This window comes from Zophobas morio, unplaced genomic scaffold (assembly GCF_036711695.1).
Source record: "Zophobas morio isolate AGI-343-1 ecotype UQ-CSIRO unplaced genomic scaffold, CSIRO_AGI_Zmor_V1 ptg000021l, whole genome shotgun sequence".
NCBI lineage: Eukaryota > Metazoa > Arthropoda > Insecta > Coleoptera > Tenebrionidae > Zophobas > Zophobas morio.
The window spans coordinates 10,100,449-10,115,842 of NW_026972126.1; the positions used below are offsets into that span (position 1 = coordinate 10,100,449).

The following is a 15,394-nucleotide window of genomic DNA, read 5'->3' on the forward strand; positions in this document are numbered from 1 at the left end:
GCTTTTCAACCTTTAGTTCACGGACAATTTCTTTGTTGCGTTTTGTCTAATTTCCTTTCCTACATTTTCTCTTTTCGTTCCACTTGTATCTACCAACACTTAATCCGAATTTTGTTATGTTCTTTTATACATACAACTTTGCTACTATAAGCTCAGTTTTTAACTGCTGGATTTTCATAATTGTTTTGTGTTAAAAGCGTGTTTTTTTTTTAGAGATTTTAATAAATTCACAAATTTTAAAGTTTAACGCTTCTTTAAGCATTATAACAATGACTTATTAAGCATAATTCTATATAAATAAACACCCTAAAGCCAACACAACAAAAACATAAATAGATGTAAAAACAGTTCCTGCACTGACGGGTACGTCGTTATTGTCGTCACACGCAGTCACATTACTATCTCCAAGACAAGATGCGTAACCCATAATATGTGGTATAACATTTTGTTCTATAACCCCTCGAAACAAGTGTGCCCAGGGTCCTTTCGCAAAGACTAGAACATCATCACCGCCGTGCGTTTCAGAATCCAAGGGAAAAATTGCCGAAAATCGATATTCTATATTACCTAAAAATCCATTCAGCTGTTTTCCGTCGAACAACAAGTAACCATACTTACTTAAATCGTCTTCAGAAATGTTATGTCTGCTTCCGTTCTTACTGGGTTGTTGATATCCCGGACCATTCGCATAATTAATAGTAGTAAATGGTAGCCCATCATCTGCAGCTTCTCCTTCCGTACCTAGAATATCGTTCCCTCTGAAAGGGTAACCACTGATGGACATAGTATGAGCGTGGTCTGCCGTCACTACAATTAAAGTATCATTTTCAGATGTAATATTAACAGCTCGTTCTATAGCTCTTGAAAATTCAGCCGTTTCTTCCAGCGCTAAATGTGCCATAGCTTGATGATGACCCATATCAATTCGGGCACCTTCGACAAACAAAAAGTAACCCTCAGAATTTTTCGAAAGAATATTAATAGCAGCTTCCGTCATTTCCGTAAGAGTCGGATCGAGTGCTTCGTCGCGTTCCAAATGGAAAGGGCAATGATCACTCTCAAACAAACCCAAAACATAATCAGTTTCCTCTGGTTTCAAAGCCAACAACTGCTCTCTATTCCAAATGTACTCAGCTTGTTCGCTTTCTTTAAGCTCTTTCCACTTTTCGATCAAGTTGACACCATCAGATCGATAACCTTCATCGTCTTCATCGCCTTTTGTACCTTTCGGGAGAAAAGCATAGCGACCTCCTCCCATGATAACGTTCAAATTTTTGCCGACGTCTTCAGTGACTAGTTGTGTTGCCAGATCTGTGCACACACTTGCATTTTTACCGTCGTTGATGATGTCAGTGTCTGTTTCCCAGTCTCTTTGGGCGGAGTGCCCGAAAACTCCAGCTGGTGAGGCGTGGGTTACTCTAGCGGTGGTCACAAATCCTGTGCTTTTGCCTTTGACTTGGGCCCATTGGGCAATGGAATCGACGTTGTTGGAGGTGTTGGTCATGGCGTTACAGTCTTCCCAGTCAACACTAGCTGTGACTCCTACAGTACCAAGGTTGGCTTTAACACCTCCTAGGTAAGCTGTAGCGGTGCATGCGGAATCTGCGACTTGATAATTGACGCAATAGGTCTGTAATTCATTTATATATATATGTAAAAAGAAAACAAGTCAAAAATAAATGAGTTTTACCTTAGACACAGCAGTGTAAGGAAATTTTTCAAATGATAGTTCAAAATTTTCTCCTCCCATGTACACTCTGGTTGCTGCTAGAGTTGGTATTGACATTCCATCTCCCATAAATAGGATTACGTTTTTGGCAACATCTATCAAAATACACAGAAAATCAGAAAATAAATTACTTTACATTATTTACTCACTTGTGTTATGTTCTGCAGCTACAGCTTGCTTCAAAGTCTTAATAGCGTTTGTTTTCCAAAAATCTGCAGTGTTCTCTTCGTTACTGTTGTACTTTTCAAACGATTTTTTAGGGTGAGGGTGCATAACCCGATCACTTAAATGATCTGGTCTTGCTTCAGTTAACAAGCAACAAATTGACAAAATTACAAATTTGAGCATCTTTGATTAAGCGGTTGGGTTATGATTGAGTTGTACTATATATAGGGTAGGTATTATCGTTAACAAACAGTTATCTCAAGTTTAGTAGTAAGTTGTTAATGTTATCTAGATGCAAAACTCTTGTTCACTTTTTATGTAGTATTTGTTTTAGCTGTTATTAGTTATTGTCGCGTTTTTTATTAAGTTTTTTGACAGTTTTATTTTTGTGTTATAAAATATCGCTAATGTGAAGTACAGTATCGAAAAACTAATCGTTTCTTGGAACAGATCAGTATTTAATGATGGGTTTCAATCACTTAAATTAGTTCATTATGTACTAAGTGTAGTTTATTCTCAAAAACCGGATAACCAAGTTAACATCAATAATAAGATGATATCTATTAACATAAAAAGTACAATAATGTCTTGATTTTGTTATTCTAACTAAACTGACACATCTTATTTTAAGTATTATTAATTATTATTCTTCTTATGAACTTTTAAAGTTTAATAAGCTTGTTTTTGAATGTTTTGTTTTTATTAAAACCAAAGTAGTAGGATTTTTCTCCATCAACAAGAATCAGGATTGGAGCTAGATGTGGATAACCACAATATAAGCTTTAAATATCAAATATAATTTACAATGAAAGCATAATTTGGTTATTAAATCCCTACATAAATGTCGCAATTAGTATTTGGGTTAATGTGCTCGAAGGCAACTGATACTTGTACATGACCTTTCGTTACACGATTGCTACTAGTACACTATTAATTAAAGCGAGTTATTTGAGAAACAATAATATACCTAATATAAAATCCACTTTATGTAATCGTGATTTTTTAAATAATTTAGTGGGCATTAATATTTAATCATTAAATAATGCTATTACCTAAGTGCTGCAATTTCGTAAATTGCATAACAAAGGACCAAAGTGACACTCGAGTGAAAGTAAAATAAAATACAAGGACAGTTCATGTTTAGCCCAGAATTTTTATCGCGACAACAAGAAGAAGATTATTGCTAATTAGTTTTTTGATAATGTTATGGCTATCGAGAAGTCTTTTACATCGCAATTATTGTTACAAATGTACTGATTAATGATTAAAACACTGATAATATAATCACTCCAAATCTCTGTTCGCAACAATTTATCATTAGTATTACATACTATTATTAGATTTCTTTATAACGAAAAACATTTTGTTGAAGATCTCAAAGTTCCATTAGTGTAACATTTTAAAGAAGTATATCCCTCAGTAAAAATTCTGGCCAGAATTGAACAAATCCACCTCTGTTGATTTTAACTATAGTCGAACTTTAACAGAGATGTAATTTGTAGTTTTACAAATTTCGAGACCAACTTGCAAAATTTTATCAGTATACAAAAACTGTGCATTTAGAGTGTAGCCAACTTAATAAAAAAAATTCGTGATTGATCGTGACGGTAACCGATAACACCACAAATAGTTCGATTCATTCAGGACAACGACAGACTTTGCTCAGATAGAACGAACGTAGATTTTCTTTGATTTATTACGGTTTTCTTAAAGAAACATCAATTTGGGATGTAAAGTTGGTTGCCTACCAAGCATTTGAAAAATTGATTCATCTAAGACATTTGTTACTATTTTATTAATTATTAACTACTCGTTACATTTGTTGGAATAATACACACTTTGTCATTAAAACACGCTATATTCGACAAACGAACTTACATAATTTATACAACATAACAAGTTTTAACTGTAAGTATTAAAAACTACAAAATACATATTGAAAATTATAGCCATTCACCAATTATTATTGTTATTGTCTATGACGAACGTCCTCCTCAAGCAAATTGAAAATACAAGAACCACAAACATTGAAAAATGCAGTCGAGAACGTAATTCATCCTGACGGTTTGTCAATTTTCTTAAGGAAGACTCCAATAAACACATATATACATTTGAACATTTAACTGTAATATAACATTGAATATGTTCTTCGAAATGAACAGTTTTCACACTACTTAATCATAATTACAAAAACGCGAAAGCATCATAATTAACTTTATAAAAAATTTATTATTGGATCTTAGCATTATAAAATGGAATATACTTAATTGTCTTAAAATTAACTGCTATCTAATTAAACGTGTAGACTAAGATTTTGCGATTATTATTTGTTAGTAACAACCTCATGTCAAGCTTTCGTTTCTCATTCTTTAATTCTTAGAAACGGAGGAAAGAACTTTTCACCTTAAACGTACTTTAGAAAGACTCGAAAAGGCCTAACAATAAATATATTATTTTGAAAGTAATTATCCACTAAGAAAGGCTATTTTAATAAAAATAATTTTTGGTGATTATTTTAATAATTATCTCCACCCTGTAAGTATAGCATTTGTTTCTTGTTTGTCCCGTAGGGTTCTAGATGAATTATAAAGAATATAGAAGCAGTGCTTTATAATTTAATGGATACGAATATTTTTTAAGTTAATTTATTAATGTATTAGTTGAAAACTTTTGCTGCTGGGCTTTCTTTGATATAAGCAGTTCTTTAAATTGGACCATATTCTTGCAGTCTCTGCCTAATTCTTGGCTGTCAGAATGTTGACGAACTCTGAAACAAATAAAAAATTAAACACAACTAACTAGTGGCTGGGATACCTAACAAATTTTAGAGTTTGGCCTCGAGATATCAAAGGTGCGCATGATTGGGTGAAAAAAGGAATGCTATGGAGGCAAATTTAAAACCCTGCTACGTGATTGGTGGGCATAATGTTGATCAAAATGAGACTTAAAATCACAAATTCAAATAATGACTAGTTAAATGACCAAGAAAAAGCTCAAGCAAATATCTTTGGAAACATCTTTTTTTTATATCTTGTAATAGAAGTAAATTAATGTATTATCAAATCAATTATAGTCAAACTAAAGAGAAAATATATGACATAAGCAAGATTGTACCTTCGTAGTTGACTTGCCCATCGCCATCCAAATCAGCTTCCTTGATCATGTCATCGACCTCTTCTTCGGACAATCTTTCCCCCAAACTGGTCATCACGTGGCGTAGCTCATTGGATGATATCAATCCGTCGTTGTTCTTATCAAAAACTCTACAATTTAAACCAAAGTTAGAATCGCCATGCATTCCGGAAAATAAAAAAGAAAAACCACTCCCGCAATACTCATATTGTTACATCGAGCGTTATAACAAAACGGAACACGAGTAAAAAGAGACTTAAGAAAATTTCCTTCTGCAAAACGTTTCATACATATAATTTTATCGCCCATAATATAAATATAAAAGGCAAAAAATTCGAGAAACTCGCCCGATTGAGCTCAGTTCGTCGAATGTCTTTTTATTTTACTTCACGTTCCGGTAACGCAAAACAAACAACATTCAATCGAAAAGCTCCCTCTGGCCCCGAGGTAATTTTAATTCAATTTTTACTTTGTTTTTTCCACCTCGTTTGACTTTAATGTTTAAATCTTCTCTCTGCTGAGATCGATCTCACCTGAATGCCTCTTTCAGCTCCTCCTCCCCGTCTGCATCCTTCATTTTCTTCGACATCATTTGCAAGAACTCGTTAAACTCTATTGTCCCGTTTCCATCTTGGTCCACTTCATTCACCATATCTCGGAGCTCCGTTTCTGACAAAAATTAAGAATAAAATGAAAATCGTTTCAGTTTAAATGAAGCTGAATTGTGAGGCCGGTGCCTCGAATTATTTCAGTTAATTTTAATCTGGAATTTAATCTTTTTTGTTAAACTTAGGCGTGGGTAATATTCTGGAATTATCTGCACCAGCAGACGTAACCACTTACAAGAGTTTTTTAGTTTGAAACAAAAGGTTTTTTTTGCTTAAATTTCGGTATTCTGTAATGTTAACGTATAAACTTTACACTAAACAAAACAAGCAATTTATCTAAATCTAGACCAAATGTCAAAAACACAGTGATAATTCAATTGCTAATGGGTATTAAGCTGTAAAATTGATATGTTATGCTAAAGTTGTATTTCAAGAAGAGAACACCCTGTATAGTTGAAAATAATTTTAGTGTATGCTTTCATAAGTCTTTTGGACTTTCTTCAATTTCTAATAATTTTTGAGACATACACAAGCATGGGCTTATTGACTCAGCCTGTATATACAGGGTTAGTCACGAGAGAATTACTTCTGAAAATTATTTTTACGCAACCCAAAATACGAATACCATGTACCATTTGATACTAAATGAATTTAAAATGAAATGCTTAATCCATGATTGCTTTGAGTTTGGCAATCTCATTTTGACAATTGTGGAAAAGGAGGTTACGCGAGTGTCCATGGTGGTACCGCAGCCAGTCGGAAATCTCCTCCGGCGCCGCTAAAAAATTTGTCAGTGTGCCTCTTAATCTTTTGCAACCGATTAATCACGAGAAAATTATTTCTAAAAATTCTTTTTACGGAATTTTATTCAAAGGTTACAACACAAACTCAAACAAGTAAGTAAATAATTTAACTACTAATCTGTTGAGAATGTTGGGCATTTTGAGGGGATGCTACGGCTTTTTTGTAAATGGATGGCCGAAGAAATCCAGAGGTTGCAGATTTTCACTTCGAAGAGGCTCTAGGTGACGCAGAGATGGCGAATTAACACATGCACATTAGCGGCGAACAACATTGGTAGAGCACTTACGGCTTCAGTATAGCCCAGCTAGTTGAAAATTTGAAAATGTTAGCCAACTGATTCGCAGTTCTCGCGGCACATATAATAATTCATCCCAACATGAAATTGCTTTTAACTGATTCTATTAAATAAATAAAAATCCGTCAATACTGAAATTCACCTATCTCGAACACAGTAAAATTGTAATTCAGACGACGAAGCAAAATTTTACTGCTAACATGGTCGGACGTTCTCGGCGTTTAAAATGTAATGTAATGTTATTTTTTTCACCCGAGTGCCATTTTTTGCAAGAACGAAGTTAATTACATAAAACTGAATTTTTTATTGAGGGCAATTTCATTAGTAACAACTTGAACCTTCAGACCACTTACTGTAGGGTAGGGTATGTCAGGCGCCATTCCGTGTTTGCGGACTTCACAAGATGGTGTATATTAGTTATTTCACGAAAGTAATATATTCTTGTTGATTATTCTGTGACAACTCTTTCTGATTTATGTTGTAAGCCACTGTTTAGTTGCTTTAAACAATATTAACTCCATAAACTTTGTATTCTCAGTATATTATTATCAGTATCACATAACTTACGCTACTTAATTATTATTTCTCCGAAAACAAGGAAACCTATGTTTTCAAACTAAAAAAAGCTATAGAATTATTTTGCCAAACAATGTAGGTAGGTATTTTCAGCACTACAAAACTTAATCTGTCTGAAACAGTTGTTACGGACAATTCTCTAACCCCGAATAAATCAGTAATGATCTGGACAAAAAGCAGGATACGGGATGGCTTCTCATTGTAGGATATAATGCGAACTCGCACCACACAGTATGAGGAAGTTGTAATGCTACAACGGGTTTGTATATTCTGAATCGTGGAAACGAGACAACTTTTGTCAGTGACGTGAGATAACAGCTTATCGATAGGGTTAGTTCATAAAATCAAAGACTGGCATTAACCGATAGAACTGAGTTCATCGGATCATCGATACATCCACTTTGGCATTCGAAACAATAAAGAGTCGGAACGGAAACAAAGAAATCCAAGAGTGACAAACTGGGAGTCAAGGAGGCTCTGGTCAAAAGGGTCTTGGACCTGCTAAATAGATTCTTGTTACATGAGGACATCGTCGAGTCTTACAAGGAGAGTTGCCCAAAACGTAACTAACCTGGAATAGGGCTCCACTTGACAAATCGTCGATTTCTTGAGAGTTCAAAAAGAATGCCCAAAAAGAGTTTCAATCTGCAATTCGAAGCAGGAAAACAGACACACGGAAGGACTTCTATGAGAAAATAGACAATCTTACACAAGTAGAAAGACTTCAGAAGGACCTTAGTAAGAAGCCGTTTGCTAGGCTGGGGTCGCACCGCACGCCAGGAAGGGTCACGGTTTTCGAAGAAGACGCTTTGAGGCATGGCGATTTGCGCCTAAAGTGACCACCCCAAAGATCTTGAATGAAATGGAAAATAAATTTCTTTTGTTCCATTTAAATCAGTGGGCATGGATGACATTTTTATAGGTCTCTTACAAAAGGAAAAATCTCTCATTAAACCCCTGTTGCACATTTTCGCAGCTTGCCTCGTTCTAGGCTACATACTAGTAGCTAGACCAAAGTAAGAGCTGCCTTTATCCCGAAACCTAGGCATACTTAGTACGAATGCCGAGGTAATGAGTTTTAGACCCATTACTCTAATGTCTTCCTTCCTAAAGGTGATGGGAACACTGGTTGACAAATCTGTTCGGGAGGAGTTGCCTCTGCACCCAAACCAACATATGTACTAGGTGGAAAAGTCTACTGAATCAGTCCTAAACCAAATGTCACGATCATAGAGGCGGAGCTAGAGTGTGGAATGTACTCACTTGGAATTTTCATGAATATAGAGGGGGCATTTGACAATACAACCTTTGAATTTAGGTGTCCCTCTTGTCAGGTGAGTCCGTGCGATGCTTACCCAAAGATCCGTCAATGTGAGTCTAGATTCGCAATGTATTGAAATAATCGCTACACAGGATTATCCGCACGGGTGTTCTGAATTCTGGATTTCATATTCTATAATGCGGGGCCTGATTGTAACATGTCCAGATGCTTGGAAATAATCGAGTGACATCCGAATATTTAACATTATGCAGACGATTTATAATTTTTTGGGAAATTTAAAACGACTTCATAATTAACCGTGGGAAGTGTTTTGCAATGTCCTATACTCGACAACGAAGTCCAGTTAAATTGGACTACACTATCTTCAATGGCATTCTAGACAGACCGGAACACACTTGGTCTTGTCATTCGCAATACTAAAGGTAAAAATGATGTAGATGCACTATATTAAATTTTATGTTATACTTTTGTGCCGTCGCAATTAGAGTATGCCTCGGTTATTTGGAGTCCAACTTACAACATTCACATTAACAGGCTGGAGAAAATTCAAAGACGTTTCACCAAATACATTACATTCTTATTAGATGTATCCATAACGAGGCTCCCCACAGGAACTCCTGTTAAAAAGATTTGAATGAATAGTCTTCGTACTAGACACATTTCCGATTCAATTTGTCTATTGTTTCTTATTATATGTTCTGGTATTAATTCTCCTGAGCTACTTCAACAAATTTCTTTACGACTCCCTCTATCCAACTTGAGAATTAAAAATTGTTTTGAAATAACACCACCACCCAAAACTAACATCCTTAAAATGTCACCACTACGAGCCCCGCCCACTTCAATTAGCCGACTCATTAAAAATCTTCTTTTAATCCTTTCGACTTGGACGATATAATTCAAATATAAGTAAATAGATGTATATTATTGCTTTTATTAAAGATAGTTCAATAATATCTGGTCATCTAATGCTGAATAGTGTCAGTAATTTTAGGAATTTAGTAAAAAATAACATTGCACAGAATTTTGAGAACAAGTTGATCTGAAAGTTACACTCGTCCCTAATTCTTGGTACTTTTTCTTTTAGTGCTGGTACTGTCTTTGCTAGGTAAGTAGTTTTTTCATTTTATTGTACAGTGTTTCTATGGGAGACAAGTCAGGATTGCTAGAAACCCATTTTAGTAGAGGGATGATGTTTTCTGAAAACCAACATGAAGTTGTTTTAGACGTGTGGCAGGATGCACCCTTTTGTTCGGAAATAATTTTTGTTTCAGATACTGAAGCATCACTGTAGATGTTGTTCTGTCTAAGATGTTTAAATATTTTTCTGTATTAACTGTGCCCTCCATAAAAAGTAGTTTCCTGATACCTGTTGCAGACATCAGTCACCACACCATAACAGATGCTGTAAATTTTACTTTTTTCAAACAATCTGGATGCTGATATGTTTCATTTTTCAGTTGCTATTGCCCAGAGAAACACAGAAACCGCAAACCGGGAATCACCACTCCGCAGCTGCACTGTTCAGTGGTCCCATTTTGATGTTTTGTACACAATTCAACCAGTTTTTCCTTTGCCTTTTCTGTCAATAGTGGCATTTCTTTAATCTAAGATTTGTATTATAATATTTTTGAAATAACTATTGAAATTTATTTACTTTTTATGTTCCAAATCCCTGATTTGTCTTTTGAATTACAATACATATTGTAATAATAGCATTAAGCTGGTAATGTCCCATAAGGAATCTTACTAGTTCACACTATTTGTCTCCTTGTAGTGAGAGATAAAATTTTGTCAACTTATGGTTTGCTGTCGTTATACAAGCTCTACTCTGCCGAAAGCTGCTCAACGTCGTCCATAACTGCTCATGACCTTTATGGGTATATTGCCTCATGAGTTCGTCTGAGAGGATAGCCGAAGGCGTGATTGCCTGTTTGGGTCCATTGAAGGGGATACTCAAACTCGTATCGCCATCTCATCTGCCCTGTCGTTTTCTGCGTTACCTAAATGTTCTTTGGTCCAACAAAGTTCTACACAGTTGGGAGGGGAGGGGGGGACGAAGCAGACCACGATTAATTTTGGGGCTTAACATCCTTTCGGGGCCTAACACTCAAAATTGGATATACACCAGGGTGATTAAACCGATGATCCTCTACGGTCACGTTATCCCGTGGGGTTCGACAATCAAAGTCTGGGCTAAAACTCTTTTGACTCGAGCACGTCTGGCCTGCCTGATAATGCAATGAGAAGCACACCGACCGCTGCCATGAAAATACTGGTCGGGCTGTCTCCTCTTAATCTGTGGATCATGGAGAGTGTTAAAGCGGGATTCCTGAGAACGCGCAGCTCTGGACAGTGGAAATGAATTATTAATGAATGATAATTCAGAAGGAAGAGTCGACGTCGATATCTACGTCGAGGGTGCCAAAACTGATAGTGCTTCAAGAGCTCATTGTCCTTTTGGACGAGGAGGAGAGGAGAGTCCCTAACACGCTCGCCGCCGTGGAGGGCTTCTTCCATGCCCGAGGCATGGAGGTCAATCCTCGATAGAGTGTAGGCCTCTGTGTTCGAGGGTACGAGGGGAGGTCTATCCCACGCGTCCAGCCGGTCTTTAGGATTGGCGGACAATGGATAAGACCCATTAAGGCGATGGACTCTTTTCAATACCTTGGACATCAGGTCGGGTCGTTCGGTGTCAAGCGGCCGAATCTCTACGCACTCCGGATGATGCTAGAACGTGTTCATCGCGCACCTTTGAAGCCGGACCAAAAGCTATCCGTGCTCCGACAGTACTTGATCCCTCGGCTCCTTTATGGGTTCCAGAACCTCGGTGTTACAGGCGGTCTGCTTACAGCGGCCGACCGGTTGATATAGAGGCTCATGAAGAGGGTCCTACATTTTAACATCCACACCCCAGATGCGGTTATACACGCTTCGGCGCGATATGGCGGTCTGGGTGTGTATTGCATCCGGAGTGGTGTGCGATTCCCGTGATACGCTCTGTGATGGCCTCACCGGGGGTGACTAGGCTCGTGTCGAGGATCCGACAACTGGCTGGAGACGTCCCCCCGGACCAGGTGTGGAAAGAGAGGCTACATACGGGTCAAATGACGCAGGAGAACCTGCCGGTAGTCAGGGTGCCTTATAATCCCCAACCGGCCAGGCAGTGCAGGGGTTGTCGCCAGAGGATAGAATCCTTGTTCCACGTCCTGCAGGGATACCCTGTGACGCATGGGATGAGGATTCGAAGACATGACAAGATCTGTCGCAAAGTAGCCCGTCATGTAGCAGAATCAGGGTTAACCGTCGAGTGGGAACCACATGTGCGAGCCCGCGACGGCACCCTGTATAAGCCCGACCCCGTTATCCACACTGAGGGGGTTATTCTGGTGATGGACGTCCAAATCACGTCTGGGACCTGAAATGTCGCGTGTACGATCAGCAAAATTTTCGTGAGGCAGCGGCCCGACGGTGGCCAAGAGGGTGCTTCAGGTTCTGTCAGCTCATCTTGGGGGCTAGGGGTTTCTGGTCCCGATCCAACCAGGTGACGGAAGACCCGTTGAGGATCCCTAGTCATTTGAAGCCTTCCTGCGTTAATTCGGTCCTCAAGTGGGGGTCAAGCTTACACTCGACCTTCATGAGGACCGTCCGGGCGTAGGGCCTCGCGGAACTCGGGCAATGATGCAGTCTTCTGCCGTCTTGGACTTTCGTCCACACACCCTCACGCTAGCCTGTCTGCATCGCGGATCGCATATCGGGCGGGGGAGTATCCCCAACACCTGCAGATCGAACACCAGGTCACGCGTCTGGCAAGTGGCGAGTGGTTACGTGCCAGCTCAGCCAGCCATAATGTGAGGCTATAAGATTTCGCCGAATTTCACCTAGGATTGGTAACAGACCCGCTCTGTCGTGGATGCAATGAAGAAGAGGAAACAGCTGAGCATATTCTTCGTAAGTCTCCAGCGCTAGCCTCCTGGGGACATCTTACAAAAATCAAGAAGTTCGCACCCCCTCTGCATTCCTCAAGTATGCATTCAAGCAGCTGGATGGCTTGACGAGTAGAGGAGTGGGAAAACACCCTGATATGGACTTGGGGAAGGTACAATGGGCCCAAAGGCGAGGCCTAAGTGCCGCCTGGCTACGGTCAATCCCAATAAAATTAGAATCCATAATCCAGAATGTGTCATAGAATGTATGCACAGGAATTTTTTCGGAAGGTGAATCTTCACAGACAGCTAGGATTCACGGAAAGCTGTGCAATTTAGCAGGTACACATAAAAGCTTGTCTGGGAATGTCACAACCTTATACAGGATTGAGCGAAGCACAACAGAAAAGTTGTGCTTAGTTGAATACCTGGACACATGGGCTATAAGGGAAATGGAAGAGCCAATACTTTGTAGGTGCGGACCTGGCTCTATCAGTCCCTACAAGCGCCCAAAACAATGCATTCAAACAGTGCACGAAATTGCGTCTTCCGAAAATGAAATCCCTAAGCACATTTTGTGTTCCTGAGAGGCATTTTCTGGTATCAGGAAAGAACACATGATGGACTTCCAAATTTTGGAATCATATGATATTCGTGATCGCATGATCGTTCAAAAAGTGATCACTAAAACTCATGGGTTTAGTTATAAGACTTTAATATAATACATTCGAAATACACCTATAAATTGTATTCTTGGCTTCATGAAAGGTACAGGATTTTTTCAGGAATCAACTTTATTATTATTTTTTTAAGTCTACAATCTAGTTTTTTGCGCCAAGAAATTGCAAAATTTGAACATGCTTCGTAAAGAAAATAGTTATTATATGAAGACCTAGGTTATAGAAATTGTCCAACCACATATTTCAAAGTAAAAAAGCCAAAAGGTACTAGATTTATAGATGTCACAAAACAAGTAATTTAACTTAACATTTGAATCCCGCAACATAACCAAACGCTGGAAATTAAAGAGAGCTCGATCGCCTTGATCAGAGCGATCGATCCTATAGCCGTGATCTATGATTTGAACTTCCGATACAAACCATAGTAATATGTATCTTGTGTACTGTCATCTAGTTACTTTAATGACGATTTCTTTTTTCTTTGTTTGTGTTTAAATTTGTGATATTCAAATGTTTGTATCGATTTCTAATATTTGATTTGATTTTTGAAGGCTGGAAATTTTGAATTTTCGCGGGTTTTAAAAGCGGCAAGTGTTAGAAGATCAATCTGTTACAAGGTTATTCTACACCACTTTATGTTTTATATAATACAAAAGCCCAGCAGTTTGTAAATATTTTAAATTTTTGACTCAGAAATGTGCAACTTAATCAGATTTCGTATTTATCCCATTTACACACTTTTCGTTAATTAATAAACTCTGGAGACTCCCCCAGTTTTATTTATAGCAATTAGAATTTCAAGTTCCATTAGAACTTATTTATAGATCCACGAAAATTAAGAGAGAGCAGGTTTTATTTAAAACATTTGATACCGTGTTTTGGAAAAAAAAATCTTCTGTGTAGTTTCTTAAGCTTTACCTGTTGGTCTCTGTCCCAAGGACCTCATCACCACCCCCAGCTCTGCCATAGTTATCGTTCCATCTTCGTCCTTATCAAACAGCATGAAAGCCTCCTTGAATTCTGCCACTTGGTCTTCCGACAGCCCATATTCCGTCTGAAACAATTAGGTTATGTCAGCCGCCATTTTGTACCCCCACTCTCACTTACAGAAGTCTGAATAACGTCTAAGTTGCTGGTGAGACGCCGCAGACGCGAATATTCTTGACCGTATCTCTCGTTTTGCGACATTTTCGAGAAAAATCTACGTTTTGTCGGGTTTAACGGCGTCCGACTGAGCGAATTCTGCCAAATAACTATGTAAACGGAGTGTTTATGTAACCTTCTATTTATTTACCTCGTTGTTGGCAAACGATTGACTACAAAACAGTTTATTAAAAGTTTCCCTGCGAATTCGGTCCGGACCGTAGTTTGTGAGGACGCATTCGCGTCGAAAAAATGAGCAATGGATTGGCAGAGGCGTAGATGCAGGGTCAAAAAAAGTACTCGTAAAAGAGCAAAAAAAAATTAAAACACGTTGTATGAATACATAAATGAAAGAAATAAAATGTAATTAAAAAAGAGACAGTGACGGCGACAGAGTTAAGATTAAGTGGTAGCAAACATTCTAATTTCTATTTTCTAATTTTTATACCTCTACATATTTCTTTAAATTCTAAAAACACGTACGTACGACTACGCTATTTTTTAAATTCATTAAGTTCCGATGTTATATTGTGCAATTTATTAGTTGCCGCATGCATTCCTCTAGCACGGCACTGTCAATTATTCTATGCTTCCATTTATACCTCAAATTGTGTTAATATAAAAGTATTGTATGTTTTTCTGTACCGATAGCACGTTCAAGTTACCAGATGTCGCTCCTCACAACAATTCAAGCAATTAGCTATTTTCGTTTTCATATTTTCATGGCCTTTCATAAATCGGGTTCCCCCAGAATCAAAAGTATACTCCGTTTATACCATACCGTACGATAAAAAGGGTATGATCTATCACAATCCAGGAAAGTAGACCTTAAATTGATACTACTAACAATAGTGATAATTGTATCGTTTAAGGAGGGAGAGAGAAATGTAGCAGATGTGTTATCAAGCCATTGAAAGGAAATATTTTTTTAAATACATTTAGAGGTAACGTCATCAACTTTGCAGAGGGGATAAATGTATGAATTGTGATATGTACAACGTAATGCTAATGACAAACGGTGTAGCCAGCGTTTACGGAAAATTAAAGACCGGTT

The 15,394-nt window shown here is 37.9% G+C and overlaps 2 protein-coding genes across 7 annotated transcripts in view; both read right to left on the reverse strand.

The window, feature by feature from the left end:
- Window positions 1-234: 234 nt before the first annotated feature.
- LOC135132244 (alkaline phosphatase-like) lies at window positions 235-2,083 on the reverse strand. Its single transcript, XM_064060267.1, has 4 exons — window positions 1,879-2,083; window positions 1,691-1,824; window positions 619-1,630; window positions 235-567 (listed from the first exon to the last, which is right to left on the reverse strand). Exons 1-4 carry the CDS (start codon window positions 2,075-2,077, stop codon window positions 290-292), a joined length of 1,623 nt encoding a protein of 540 aa, XP_063916337.1. The 5' UTR covers window positions 2,078-2,083; the 3' UTR covers window positions 235-289.
- A 1,649-nt stretch (window positions 2,084-3,732) lies between these two features.
- The window catches only part of LOC135132107 (neo-calmodulin-like), a 309,120-nt gene continuing 297,458 nt past the window's right edge, over window positions 3,733-15,394 (reverse strand). For 5 of the 6 annotated variants that reach the window (XM_064060051.1, XM_064060050.1, XM_064060048.1 and 2 more), the window contains 4 exons: window positions 14,116-14,251; window positions 5,560-5,695; window positions 5,009-5,157; window positions 3,733-4,661 (listed from right to left, as the gene is read on the reverse strand). In XM_064060051.1, coding sequence (XP_063916121.1) covers window positions 4,630-4,661; window positions 5,009-5,157; window positions 5,560-5,695; window positions 14,116-14,251 — 453 coding nt within the window. In that variant the 3' untranslated portion in view covers window positions 3,733-4,629. Of the gene's footprint in view, window positions 4,662-5,008; window positions 5,158-5,559; window positions 5,696-14,115; window positions 14,252-14,304; window positions 14,455-15,394 lie in introns of those variants that run through there. The other variant, XM_064060052.1, reaches the window with a different exon arrangement.